This window comes from Dasypus novemcinctus, chromosome 8 (genome assembly GCF_030445035.2).
Source record: "Dasypus novemcinctus isolate mDasNov1 chromosome 8, mDasNov1.1.hap2, whole genome shotgun sequence".
Taxonomy (NCBI): Eukaryota; Metazoa; Chordata; class Mammalia; order Cingulata; family Dasypodidae; genus Dasypus; species Dasypus novemcinctus.
This window is the reverse complement of record NC_080680.1, coordinates 36,632,082-36,647,543: the sequence shown is the minus strand read 5'-3', so window position 1 is coordinate 36,647,543 and position 15,462 is coordinate 36,632,082. Positions and strand designations below refer to the sequence as shown.

Here is a 15,462-nt window from a genome sequence, read left to right as displayed (position 1 = left end):
ACAATAGACCCTCCTATCATGAGAAATTCCCAGAGAGTCAAAGTTGCTTCCCCAGAAAATAGGGCCAAAGACCAGTCAAGTTTTTCATTTCTCTATCTCCCCAAATCTCATTTCTGCTAAAACACACACACACACACACACACACACAAACAGCATAACAGTAGACTGGGGCATCCCTAGATGCCTTAAGGATAGGAGCTAGGTCAGTTATTAGTGTTCCTAATTGTATACTCAATTGGCAAAAGCAAGACAAAGCAAAAAAATAATCCTTGCCATAGAGCTTAGTAAAAAGATTCAGAGTTTTTTTTTTAATAAAACTACCATTATAGAATACTTCACACTGAGTAAGAATCCATTATAGTAATTTGGTTGTACATTGTCTCTGTGGCTGATAGTGCAATCTTACATATTTTTGTGTCCTTCTGTGGAGGAAAAGCCACCTTACGCTGCTGTCAATATCTAAAACAGCACAAGCATTTAGTTCCTTGTGAAATTTGTAGTATTTTCTTCTCTCCACTCTATACTACTATCATAATACAAAAAAATTTTTTTTAATTCAAAAAATTTACTGTAAATTGAATGGTAAATCAGGGACAGAAAAAAGTTAGGAAATAATCAGCTGGTAGAAAGGATTTTTGGTATGTTTTATTTTTTACTAAACCACTAAAGTCCAACTATGTTGTTTCTCTTTGTTGCATCTGAAGTTGCTCTGGGATATGTGACTGACCTCTAGGGTATGACTAAAATGGGTTTAATTCTTTATTTGACATTTAAGCCAGCCATGAAAATCATCATTGGTTCATAGCCTCAGTGAACAAGCAAGTTTTCCTCAGTCTGAAAAATATCTATGGGTAGTAGTTTGTTACAACTTTTACCTACTTCAGCTTTGCTTTAGCTACTCACTAACACCAGCAGCTGGCCTTGATACATTTCCGAGTGTCCTCAGAGCTAGTGAAAAGTTGCCGTAAGAAGTCTTTGTGGGAGAGCTGATGTGACTCAGTGGATTGAGCACTGGATTCCCACATATGAAGTCCCACGTTCAATCCCTGACCCCGTTGCCTCAAAAAAAAAAAAAAAAAAAAAGTCTTAGTGCGCAGGATGCTCTGTTCCTGATTAAAAAAAAATTAGAGGGTTGGTAACATAATATATATATACACACACACATATGTTATCTGTGAAGTGACACTATCTATCTAAAAAGGAGGTGCCCCCAAATAAGTCAGATGTCTAGGCTAAGAGGATACATACATACATAGGCATCTCTTTTGCTTGTTTTCCTTGTTCATTTTCAGATAGTCAGTTAGTTACCCTTGAAGGATATAAGATAAAGGAAAGAGTGAGCTAGGGACATGAAAAGTCAAGTTAATCACCAAAGGCAGGTTATTGAGCATCAAAATATGGAGAGTACTGCCTAATTCAAGGAGACACCAAAACAATTATATGTCATAAAATAGCTTTCTAGCCCAACCTTCCAACAATTGTTTGATGAGTGTAAATTTAGTAATACCAGCAAATCGAATTTGGTTTAGTGTCAGAGTTGGTCCCCACACTTGTCAGCACATTGGAATCATTTGGGGAGCTTAGAAAGTGCTGATGGCTGTGTACTAGCCTTAGAGACTATAATGTGAGGGAGTGGAGGTGGGGTGCTAAACCTTGTAATTTTTAAAAGATCCCGCAGGTGATTCCTATGTGTAAGCAGTTTAGGAACCCTCTGGCTCAACTATCATTTTTTCCCTTTAATAGTGTTCAAATAGCATTTGTTGAAACTGAATGCTGTGCCAGGTGCTATATTAAGTAATGGGAAATTAAGGATAAAAGACATAGACGTTGCCTTCAGGAAATCCCAGTGCAATGGTGAAAATGGACCAGAAAACAATGCAGTGGGAAAGCTACCACAGAAAGGGCAGAGGTTAAATCATAAGGACCTGGGGCTTTAGGGCAGAGGGTTGGAAAGAAAAGGAAAGACCTAATGGAGAAGATGTGGTGCTGGGCTGACTTTTAAAAACTGAAAAGAATGAAAAGCAGAGGAGAAGGGCAGTCCACAAAGAAGAAATAGCATATAAAAGCCATGCCTGTCAGAGGGAGAAACACCTCAAGAGATGTCAACCCACTCTGAAAGCAAAACTCAGAGGTTTCTGATGGAAAGACCTTTTACTCACATGGAGAAGAGACAGAGGAAGATCACCTTCACTAGTGGACGTTGGTTTCCCATAGTCAGCAGATCTCAGTCCCAGGAAGATGTTCTATGCATAGAATTCTTCTGTTGTCTGTGTGTGCTGTAGTAGAGGAACCCTGTTCCCTTCCTGTCAGGGACAGATATACCACCATGGTGTGCTGGGTGTCGTAAAACATGCCCTCCAGAATCATACTGACTCTAGTGAATGTTTACATATGCTCAGGACAATAGTGGAAGGAATATACCAGAAGTTCCATTAGCTACCAGACTATTCACCTGATCCTGAGCACAGGATGTTTTCGTGGGTCCCAAGGAAAGGCGGCAGGTGTGCTAGGGCAATCCCTCTCATGCGTGGATATAATAGGTATCCTTGACTTCACGTTTAATAGCAAAAACAATTCCCATGAGAATCAGGCCCGTGGTCTTATCTTATTGGGGTAACAATCTGAGGGGAAATGGGCTGATTTTCTGCAGAGCTTTGTCTACAAGTATCTAGTTGTTTTTCCACTTTGTATTTTAGAGATTCAGCATAAAATTTAAATTCACCCCTACCAGTACTATTGTTTTTAATAATGGCTGTTACTTATAGTGCTCTTGCTATTTGCCATGGGTGAAACAAAATATGTTATATACACTATTTCCCGTAAAGCATACAACAATCTTATGAAATAGCTACAATTATTATTTCCATTTTACAGACGAAGCAACTGAGCATTTTAACTACTATAACTACTGTCCCAGCCACCCCTTTCTAAAAACACACTTTGAATCATCTCTTTAGTATTGGGAATGGTTTTAAATCATTCTTCCAGTGTAATTTTGGAGTTACATTATTTAGGAGGCCTGTGGTCCTTATTTTTAATCTCTGTACATTAGAATAGCTTCTTACTTCTTTCAATTACTTAAACTTTCTTCTTTTTTTAAAATGATTTATTTATTTATTTCTCTCCCCTTTCCCCTACCTCAGTTGTCTGTTCTCTGTGTCTATTTGCTGCGTGTTCTTTGTCCGCTTCTGTTGTCAGCGGCACGGGAACCTGTTTCTTTTTCTTGGGTCATCTTGTTACGTCAGCTCTCCATTTGTGCGGCACCATTCCTGGGCAGGGTGAACTTTGCTTCACGCTGGGCGGCTCTCCTTACAGGGCTCACTCCTTGCACATGGGGCTCCCCTATGCGGGGACACCCCTGCATGGCAAGGCACTCCTTGCGTGCATCAGCACTGCACATGGGCCAGCTCCACACGGGTCAAGGAGGCCTGGGGTTTGAACCGTGGACTTCCCATGTGGTAGACGGACGCCCTAACCACTGGGCCAAGTCTGCTTCCCTAAACTTTCTTTCAATTACTTTCTTCCAGCAAACTTTCTTTTAATTTGTAATATTTTAGGGATATTCAGAATTCTCTGTACTATAGGTTAATTTTTTTTTTTTTTTAAGACAGAACTTATTTGGAAAAGGTCTGTCATCCTTCTGATCCCTTTACTGGGAAGTGGTCAAGAGTTGAAGTTTTTATTGCAGTTTCTCTAAACACAACGTATGAAAGGCCTTTCATTTAACTGAGTGATAAATTGGCTTCTCAATCATACTATCAAAGGGAAAACAAGAGAAAAGAAAAGTCTACTTAACCTAACCCAAACAGGAAACATGTTTCCTGGGACAAGAATGTGTCAAAGGCAGCATAGCATGCCCTAACTCCCCAATGTGATCAGGGTTGTATCATGTGTCATGGTAAATTATCTATTTTGTAAGGATAGTCAGACTGTGCTTCTTTGACTAACTGTGACAGTGTTCTTGAAAGTCCGTAAAACCTTACTATGCTCATTATCAACATAAGAGGTTAATAAATGAATTATGAGGCCAGGTATTATTGTCATTAAATAGACCTCACTCAATTATTTATCCTTGAGTCTGGGGTTACAGCTCAGAGAACTGTGCATATTGAACGAGGGCTTACTTGAGCTCTGAGAACTAGAGACCAGATTACAGTCTTGGCAGATGGCTTTCATTGAATGCGATTCAAGGAGATGACACACATTTTTCAGTCAGACATTTTGGTGGTTTGAGGCCAATAGATATTCAAAAGTCTATCCACAAAAGCCTATTTCATCTTAGCCATATTGAAAAAAATACTTTAAGTTATCTTGATAAATACAAATGGGTAGGAAAATGTATTATCTATAGGAAAAACAAAATTGTCTGTGTCTTAGTTTCTGAAGATTCTGATCTTTATTTCTTACATTTTGATAATTTCATTGGCACGTTAGTATAAGTATTGGTCAATTTATCTCCATATTGGATATTTGCCTTTTATACCGCGTTTCTAATTGTACAATAAGGAATGTTGTCTTCAAGTGCTGAAATTTCTCTTATCAGATGAGGGGGTCAGGTGATACTAGTTTTCTGTGTGTCTGAAATCCTGCCAGTGCAAAAGTTGGCCCTGAATATACTGCTAAGGTATATCCTCTCCCTGTGTTTCTGACCTTTCCAACTCAGTGCACCTTCTTCTAGACCATCAGCCTACAAGAGTACATTCTTACCTCCCAAGAGCATCAGATCTGTTTTTTTAAATGCTTATTCTCTCCCTTTTCTCATGCCATGACCCTTCCTATGTTGGAAATTCATCCCCCAGATTTCTGATGATTTGAGTCTAGTAGTAATTCTGGGCAGGGTTGGGAAGCAAGGAGCAGGGAGTAGCCAGAATAGCTGTTGAGGGACCCCCTTGTGTATGAACTTGGGGATGAAGAGTTCTTGAAAAATGGATGAAGGGTTAGGGCATTAGGGAAAAGAAGTAATCTTTCCATGAGATTACATGGACTAGCATGGAGTCCAGACTTTTGTCTGAAAACTAGAGTCAGTATACATATGCTGAGGGTGGGGAGGTGTAGTGATTGAAAGAGAGGTATGAAATTACTTAAAATGATAAAAATCTGCTTTTATTGTTCAAAAGAAAATTATGTTTCTAATAAATGACAAAAACCTTATTAATGTCATATCAGTAGGATTCTGTGTTATTAAAAGTATGTAGAATTAATTTTATGGTTATTTTATTTTGGTTACGATACTGACCTTCCTCTAAGTTTTTCTAGTTTAATAGTCTTGTAACTTTTTTTTTTAATTTTTTTTCTTTTTTCTTATTTTTTAAAATTTTTATTTATTCATTTCTTAAAAAAATATTACATTCAAAAAATATGAGGTTCCCCATTCACCCACACTGCCCCAACCCCACCACTCCCCCCACAGTAACACTCTCCCCCATCATCATGACACATCCATTGCATCTGGTGAGTACATCTCTGGGCATCGCTGCACCCCATGGCCAATGGTCCACACCATAGCCCACACTCTCCCACGTTCCATCCAGTGGGCCATGGGAAGACATACAATGTCCGGCAATTGTCCCTGCAGCACCACCCAGGACAACTCCAAGTCCCGAAAATGCCTCCATATCTCATCTCTTCCTCCCATTCCCCGCACCCAGCAGCCACCATGGCCACTTTTTCCACACCAATGCCACATTTTCTCGATTATTAACCACAATAGTTCATGAATAGAATATCATTAAGTCCACTCTAATCCTTACTGTATTCCTCCTTCCTGTGGACATTGGCTTGGTTGTGTCCATTCCACATCTATGTCAAGAGGGGGCTTAGATTCCACATGGATACTGGATGGAATCCTCCTGCTTTCAGTTGTAGGCACTCTAGGCTCCATGGTGTGGTGGTTGACATTCTTCAACTCCATGTTAGCTGAGTGGGGTAAGTCCAATAAATCAGAGTGTAGGAGCTGAAGTCTGTTGAGGCTCAGGGCCTGGCTATCATATTGTCAGTCCAGAGATTCAAATCCCCTAGATATATCTTAAACCCCAGCACCAACTACAATTCCAGTAAAGTAGCATGAAAGGCTTGTGAAAAGAGATCCCATCTGAGTCCAGCTCCATCACGCAGAAACACCAGCTCCAAAGAAGGGCCAACTGACATGGCAGTGAACTCCATCTGCCATGACCATAGAACCTGTGGGTCTCTTTAGCCCTCAAAAGAACCAATACCTGGGGTTGTATCTACTTTATCTGTCTCTGAGACTCTGCTCAGGTGTGCATAAGGGCAATCCTTCTGATAACCTCCAGACTCTTTTTTCGAGACTCATAGCCATATAAACTCATTTGTCCTTTCCATTTCCCCCTTAATTTAGGTCAAACAGCATTTTTAACTCCTGTTTTTATATGTAGACAGGGATATTCTGCTGGTCTGTGTTGAACCTTTAATTCAAGGTCATTTTCTAGTTACGCCATCAGCTGGTACTTGGTAGTGATCCCTCGGTGCCAGGGAGGCTCATCCCTGGGTGTCATGTCCCACGCTGGGAGGAAGGCATTGCATTTACATGCTGAGTTTGGCTTCGAGACTGGCCACATTTGAGTAACACGGAGGCTGTCAGGAGGGAACTCTTAGGCACAGTGTTGCTCTAGGCCTTGTTCTTATTTCAGGTGTATAGGCTTACAAGCATTGTCATTAGTATCAGGGGGTCACTGTTGGACCCTCATTCCTTCCTGGTCCTTGCCATTGCACCTGGGGGACTGCTGCTGCTCCCCTAGGGACCTTGACAGAACCCCCCCCCCGTCCCCGGCCAGGAACCCAGTACCCCCCCAGCTGTTGTTTTAAATTGTTTCCACTATGAGTATAGCCAAACATTTCCATGCACCCTGGACACATGCCCTGTATAACTCCCTGTCAACCATATGTCCCCTGTCAATAACATCCCATTCCAGTATTCCTCCGCTCCCATTGTTGAACCACTCTATGATCTAAAACTTCTTGAAAAGTGAAGCCCAATATAATGTCAGGTTCCCTTAATAGTAAAATGGAATATAGCGACGAGTTTAAAGGTTAGATATAGAATACATATTGATTTCGAAAAATTCTACATCCTATCTTTTTCTTTTCTTTTTTCCTAATTATTGAGCTTCTCTTCACAGGAGCCCTAGATCACAGTAATTCATATATACAATATACAGTACTCCCACACATCCACCATAAAACCTTTTCCCTTTCACAGCGATAATCTTTTAACTTGTTCATATCATATTTACTGAAACTGATGTACAGACTCCAAGACAATAGCTTTCAAACAAGGTGACATCTGTGCTTACATTGTGGTCCATACTTTAGGATATACAGTTTCCTAAATTTTTTAGTTATCCTATGTTTTACATTATGGTTTACATTATTAGTCTGTCATCCCCTATATGTTTTTGGTGTAATATTACATGTTTTATATTCATCCTTGTGTACTCTCGTGAAACTCCTTTCTTGTCCCCACATTTACCTTGGTTCCATCCATTCAATATCAATTTTCCCCTCCCCTTGGGGCCCACAGTGACAGCCAATCTCCATTTCCTGAGGAGCCACGTCCAGAGATACTTGCAACAGTGTTCAGGGCCTGACTTGCTCAGGTCTTGTAACTTAACCATCAGCTCCTAAATTTAAAAATCTTGGCAGAAATGTGGAGAAGAATGGCTATTTCTATATACTCTGATGGCTTGGAACAAGGTCATACTCTCTAATTGACCATTCATTTAGAAAGTAAGATAAGACTAATAGGCCACAATGATGTCCTTTATTATCTTCTAAATATCCAGAGTAGTGAATATGCCCATAAAGTATGTACTTAATTACATTTGAAGAATAAATTTTGATTTTACTCCCAAGTAACTTTTTATTTTGGTTTATATAAATGTTTATTGTAATAGAGAATGATGGATTACTCATATGTATGCGAGGTTTTATGAATTTCAAAATTCTTGACATCAAAATGTTTATTTATAGCCAATTCATACAACAAATGGTTCCCTAAAAATCAATGCCCTATGCCAAGTTGTGACAATAAAAGAACTTTAAAATGGCAACACAGTGTTATGCCTGTTAAATAGTTAAATATACATAAATATTACAATAAATATGATACTTTATCTTGAAAAAGACTTGCAGTTGGCTTATGGAAGCTGCCATTGGAAGAGCTCCAGTTTGTATTATTGTGAAGTGGTGGAAGGAGGGCTATTCAAAATCAGGTAAAAAAAGGTATCATCAGATATGAATAGGTGTGGATGATAACTCATGCAATGAGATAGTTGGTAGATATGTGAGGTATGTGCATTTTGTGTATTCCTACATTGCTAGGTTCACATGAGTACAGTTTTCTGCCTTTACCTAGTGTTTCTCATGGATAAAATGGCACATATGCAAACACAAAATTCATGTTATGCCCCTTGTTCTGTAATATGTCAGTCACATTGGAAAAAATTCATGGTTTCCAAACAAACAATAATCAGAGTTGACTGTATAATCATCTCTTCAACATCTTCACATATATGATCTCACCTTATTCTCACAACCACCCAGGCAGGCAGGAAAAAATTTCTGGACCATTGTTAATTTGTTGGGAAATCCTAACCTGTTAAATGCCAGGTAGCAACTGAAAGAACCTGTGCCAGACTCCACTCAGGATTTTGTGTGAATGCTGCATCAGCGTGCTTTGCTCTGAAAAGCAGGACACCTATGAACGTGGGTATAGAGCTTTAAAAATGTGCATGAGAAACAGGAAGAAATAACAGGGGCTGGCTTAGAAGCCAAGTTTCCTGCTTTTTATTTGAGATAATTTCAACAGTATATAAAGTTTCTACCAGATGCCATGCTTAGTCCTGTCTCATCATTCCTATAACACACAGGTAATGCTTAAATATGATGAGTTTTCATCATATTAAACCCAGCCATAAGACCCAGTTATAATTTTTCTTTTGAGGTACCAAGGGCCAGGGATGGAATCTGGGACCTCGTATGTGGGAAGTGAGTGTTCAACCATTGAGCCACATTGGCTACCCTGAGTTGGTTTTTTTTTTTTTTTTTTCATTTATTTTGCTTATTGTTTGTTTTTGTTTTTTTCAGAAGGTACTGGAAACCAAACCTGGGACCTACCATGTGGGAAGCAGGAACTCAACTGCTTGAGCCACATCTGCTCCTCTATAATTTTCTTATTGGTTTTATTGAACACTTTACAATGTTTAGAACATTTTAGAAACTGTTTTTCAATTGATCTTCCCAGAACAGAGGTCATGTCAAATGTAAATAAGGCCAGTCTAGTGACTCTTCTTTTCTGGGAGTCAGCCTTGCTGGGTTTCTGGGAAGACAAATAATTAAGAGTACAATCCCAACATCTGGAAATGACTTTGCCTTCAGGGATCAATCAATGTAGAAATTACTCCTCTGTCTACATCTATCCTGTTTAAGCCCTATTTTCATGAAGGTTTAAGTTTATTAAGCAAGTCTTATGGGTAAAGCAGTGGTAAATGATATGGAAGGTACAAGTCAGTTAAAATATTTTCCCTACCATCAAAGAACTGATCTGGGGCTTCTGTTTGATGACTGAAGAGGATCTTGATGATTGTGCTTGTGTTTGTATGTAAGAAATGAGGCACTCTTCCCTAAAACTGGCTAAGTCAGCAGGTGTGTGTCATGTGTTGTTCACTGGGTATAGTCAAATCATGCGTTTAACACCGATACTCTGAAATAACTTACAAAAAAAATCTTTGAACAATCCTTTATTTTTTTAAGGTTTACTCGGCATGTTAATAAAATGTTTATATATAGTCATGTGTTGAGAAGTCTTGTCTGTAAAACCACACATTCCAGGGTCCAAACAACTGAAGATAACATTGCACCTATAGAATCCAGGTTTGGATTGTCTGTCCTTATCATGACAGAGGCTACTCTCCATCAAATAGTCGATACTCCCTATGACCCCTAAGAGGTCAAGAGAAGTCTGGGCCACTTCTATTTTTTTTTTTTTTTCCAATGCTCCTCATGTATAAAAAGCAAATTAACAACAAAAATGACCAAACAAAAATTGTTGTATATTTAACATGCTCACATTATCCATTTTGGTGAATTAATGTTTTTTTAGCACTCATATGCATATACTATGATACTGTTAATGTGTAAATTTGGGGGAACAGTGTTAACATTTAAATTTGAAGCCCCTTTTAAAGGTGAGACCAAAAGCATTCCTTTTCTTCTTCCCTCTTTCCTCAGTCCCATTTGTTACACAAAGTATGATTTTTTTTGTTTTAAGACATAATTTCTTTTATGGGATTAAGTACGCAATCAATAAGTATGTTTGATGTCAATTTGTCCTAAACTCTCTGCCCTATTTTCAAAAAACAGAAAAAAGAAAAATGTTATCCTTGAAAAGGAATGAAAGTATTTTTAGAGAAACGTTTTGGCTGCCAGAATCTTAAGCATACTTCAGAGTTAATTTTATGTGTTAGAAATGAAAACTAGGGTTCTTTGATATTTAGCATAAATTCTTGCTTTTCGATGACTCTAGCTGATTAAGTGAGAATAAAATACCTAGTTCTTTCTGTCCAGAATTAAAAATAAAAAGCTTACACATCTCCTACAAGTCCCTCAATTATAAAAAAAAAATTATTAAGAGTCTAGAAGGTTCTAGGATTAAGAATATAGGCCTAATAAAATTGAATATCCACTATCTCTATATTCTGCTAATCTCAACCCCATCCCCACTTATCCCTTATTTTTTTTTTCTTTTCTCAGAGAAGCGAAAAAATTTGTGAGTGAAAATGAAGGGGCTCTTGGGAAAGGAAAAGGAAAACGATGGTTTGCTTTTAAGATGATGATGGCCAAGGTAAGTATTTTCATTATTCAGTTTGGTTTATAACATGAATTCTTAATGGAGGCATTATGTATAAAGCACAGCTATACATACAGTATATTCATAGTATATCTGTGGCATTACAATTTGGTCTATTTTTTTTTTTTTAAGATTTATTTTATTTATTTATTTCCCCCACTCCCTCGTTATTTTTCACTTGTTGGGTCTTCTTTCAGAGTTTCTTCATGAGGTACTGGGAGTTGAACCTGGGACTTCCAATGTGTGAGGGAAGTGTCTAATCACTTGCGCCTTCTCCACTCCTTGCTTTGTTGTGTCTTATTCTGTTTTACCTCCCATGTCTCTTGTTGCATCAACTTGTTGCGTCAGCTCGTCGTGCCTGCCTGTCCCGTCAGCTCTCTGTCTTCTATAGGAGGTGCTGGGAACCTCTGCTCCCTGCTTTGTTGTGTCTGCCATTATGTTCTTTTCTTCTTTTGTCTCTTTGTTGTACCAACTCACTGTTTTCTTTAGGAGGCACTGGGATCTGAACCAGCGACCTCCCATGTGGTAGGTGGGAGCCCAGTTACCTGAGCCACACCGGCTTCCTTCAGTTTGGACTTGAGTATAGTTTGTGACATCTCATCATTTGTGTTTTGCTTTTGTGATATCTCCTATTCCAATCCAGGAGGCCCAGTAAAGCATTTGCCCTATAGATAAAATTTGTTTGTTTTGCACAGTATTTAAATTTGTTGAAATTAGTTCTCAATACTAAAAAACAAAAACAACAACAACAAAAAAACCCAAGGATATTTGAAATAAAAAGTTGGATTTTTGGCCTCTCTTAAGATAATAAAGGTCTAGCAATAGTGGTAACAATGAGCTAGTGCTGAGCAATGAGGTATGACCTTTGACGGGGCATGTGTTTTCCTGATCCCCATGCTCTCTATTTCTCTCTTGTCTTTATATTCAGGCTAATTTGCTGAGGTCTCCTGCCTGGTCCTTGTGAGCATTTGACTTTGTAACCCTGCTGGATGGCTTCAGAGCTGCTTTACTAAACTCAGAGTTCATGTATTCTCTGCTCTGATTCCAGTATCTTGAAATATCTAAATTTTGTCAACTGTATTTTTAGCTATTTTTATTCCATCTTATTCCTTAATCTTTTAAAATATGTGAAATATGACTGTCTTACAGTCTTACATTGATCATTCTTTCCTGAAATCCTATTTAAAAGGCTCCTATGAGATGTCCATAATTTCCTGGGATTATATGCTACAAAACAAATGCTTGTCTCCCTATGGTGGGAAGGACTTTCTAGACTTCTCTGGTTTAAGCCAGTTAAATAAAAACCTCTAGACCATGCATTCTTAATGAGGGTGATGGTGCCATCAAGGAGAGGGAAATTGGTTCTTGGAGGGGGCAAAAAAACATTCTTTTTACAAATAAAACATAGATTTGCATACAGTATATAAACAAATATGCAGTATAGCTGCAATTTTAAAATTTCTTGGGGGTAATCATGAAAAAAAGGTAGAGAAATACTGTTCCAAATTGAGTGTTATCTGGATCATTATTCTGCTGCTTCTTGGAAAATCTTTCCTCTAAGAATTTATCTGGCTCTCTGGAATGAATGAAACCTTCTGGTGCAGAAGCTGGAGTTAAAGGGTGTGAACTGATCAGCTCACTGGAATTTTCTCCTTAACTGTTTAGTAAGCGTGGATTACATTTTTTTCTGCTGTTTTTATCCTGAAATGTTTTCCCCTGCTATTGTTAGTAAATATTCCTGGGTATCTAGCACCCTGATCAAGAAATTGAATATTATCTGAATTCCTGAAGCTTCCTTGTATACCTTTACAGTCACTACCCTTTCCCTCAAAGAGAAAATTTGACTGCCAGCACCATAGATTAGGGTTTTTTAAAATTTAAATAAATGGAATTATACAGTATTAACATTTTTATATCTGGCCTCTTTGATTTACTATTTTGTTTATGAGATACATCCACATTGTAGGTAGTTATAACTCACTTTTATTGGTGTGTTGTATTTCCTTGTATGAAGATAACACCATTTATCCATTCTACTATGGATCAGGCATTGGATTATTTCTAGTTTTGGGTATTCTACTGAACTTCATACTTGTTTTATACTGTTATTTAGGCTTTATATGCCTGTCCAGACTAAAACATTATGCCAGCGTAATTTGCACATATGTAAAGTTATGTCTCATTCTCAGTTTTCCTAGTGGGATAACCATAGATAACCCAAAACTGAGAAGTAAAATGGAGAAGAATTTCTTGTAAAATCAATTTATGATTCTTTTTCTTCGCTTTCCTATGACGCTGTATCTTTCTGTTCAGCTGACTGCTCTGTCTTTACCAGAATGGAAAGTGTCCCATATCAATGCACTTACCAAACTTCTACTGAAATTACCAGTTAGTATACAGTCTACTATAGTATACCAGAAGCCTGAGTCGGGAACCATGTCTTATTCACATTTCATTAATTCCTTCATGCAATGAATATTAATGAAGCACACATGCTCCAATCTCCTTATTAGGTACTAACCAGCCACCTAATGAGCAGTCCCTGCTCTCTTGTGGTCTGATAGAATGAACATATCTTTGTATTCTCAGTGGCCAGGTTATTGCTATAATGCAAAAGATCAATAAACATACTTGAGTTAAACTGATCTAGCATAGAAAGGGTACAGGGAGGCAAGTGAAACATACTGTTTCTTCTTTTAATGGAAAGTAATATTTGGTGCTAGAGAGATATTTCCAAGCCACTACCTTGTGTGTTTTGGGGTGGGGTAGGGTAGTAAATAGCTTAACAAACCAAGAGATTGGGTTTTACTGTTGTACTTGGCTTCTTTTTCAGAAATGGGCAAAATTTCTCCGTGATTTTGAGAACTTCAAAGCTGCTTGTGTCCCGTGGGAAAATAAAATCAAGGCAATTGAAAGTAAGTTCTCATCAGATCTCCATAGATGGGGGAAGTTATCCTAGATAAATGCATAATTTTGTCAGATGCCTTTCTAAAGTTACTAGAAAACTGGAAAGATTAAAAACAAACTCTTTCACTCTCTCCTTTACATATTGTGAAGATTTGCTAGCACTTACCAGTTACTGGAGGCCACGTTTTTATTTCCTAGGTTAGAGTGAAACATTCTCGTTCTGAGCTTGTTTTCTTTCCTACACAGGGAAATCAATATTGTGCATAATGAAATTGAGTCATATCATTGGGAATGCAGGGAATTGGCAGTGAATAGGATACTGAAAATATATATTCTCAAGTTTGTTAGACAATAATAAAAATGAACAATGTCTAAAAAGAGTGCAAAAGTCTTAAAGTGTCATTTTCAAACCTCTGAATAGAATAAGCAATGATCATCCAAGAAATTGCTATCTGAATATTCATAGTATGCCTTCATTTTGTACAACATTCTAGTGTACAGAGAAAGCAAGAGAATACATCTAATAAAAAAAATCTCTTTAGGACTAGGCTTAGAATTAGGAAAATAAAGAAATTTAAAACATTGTAAATATAATAAATAATTTTTAAAAATAGAGAATATAAAGAAAAAGGAATAGTATTGAAAAATATTTTGAGCACAGTCTTGCCATACACTGTTCTAAGGGCTTTGACTAGGATTTGATTTTCCTTTATACCTCTCCAGGTCATGAGGCAGGTTGTCTTGCTGGTTAAATATGGTATTGTGTAATTAAAATGGAGGCTCAATAGGGAGTTAACACAGCTGATTGATATTTCACCGGCATGAATAGACATGTTTGAGGAGTGACTATCCCTCAGTCTTCTGTCTCTCATTATTAAATGGCAATAAGTTAAACTATATTAATTCCTTAATTGCTGCCACTTGCCCACGTTCATTGTACCATTTCTTTCTTGCTTTCTTTCTCCTCAATACTTATCACTATCTAAAATACTGTGATTTTAATACAATTTTATTTTGTTTTATGTTCTCTCCCAATACACATGAAAGTGAAGATTTTGTTTTGTTCACTCCAGTATTTTCAAATCTAGACAAAAATCTAGACAAAACACTTAATGATTATATGTTGAGTAAAATTAAATACAAACAAATCCTCCAAATATCTACCATTCAAGGAAACAGAAGAAAGAACTTAGACACATCAAAAAAGAGCATGTGTCATGGAATCCTTAGGTTTTAGTTATACAGCTGAAATATGGTACTTTGAGAGGCATTGTGAAACAGAAGACCGTTTGTAGCACTAGATCCCTGATACAATTTGTGTGGAAAGAATTCTGGATTTGATGCTTGCTGTGCCATAGTTTAGCTGTTTGGCGTTGAGTAAGTCTTTAAACCCTCTGGGCTTCAGTCTACTCATTGACAAAATGATAGGGTTGAATCTTGACCAGTTGTGAGGTGTAGTACAAGAAATTTTAAGATTAACAATAGTTGAAATATATGAGTTGGCCAATTGTTAATTTTTAAATACACCTGAGCGGGTTTCAGCCTATCCCGATAATAATGTCATGCTCACTTGTGTTTCAGTATCCTGAGTAGGCTAGACACAGATGGAATTATTTCTATTGCCAGAAAGTGCACACAGGAGTGAGTTAACCAAATGACCACCATCCATCATGCATGTCACAGTGGGA

The 15,462-nt window shown here is 37.8% G+C and overlaps 1 protein-coding gene across 1 annotated transcript in view; it reads left to right on the top strand.

Annotated features, from left to right (window-relative positions):
• Positions 1-15,462, top strand: part of TMC1 (transmembrane channel like 1) — a 133,640-nt gene that overhangs the window by 42,034 nt on the left and 76,144 nt on the right. The window contains exons 5-6 of the mRNA XM_071216678.1: positions 10,771-10,861; positions 13,701-13,782. Of these exons, the coding sequence (XP_071072779.1) occupies positions 10,771-10,861; positions 13,701-13,782 (173 nt within the window). The remainder of the gene's footprint in view (positions 1-10,770; positions 10,862-13,700; positions 13,783-15,462) is intronic.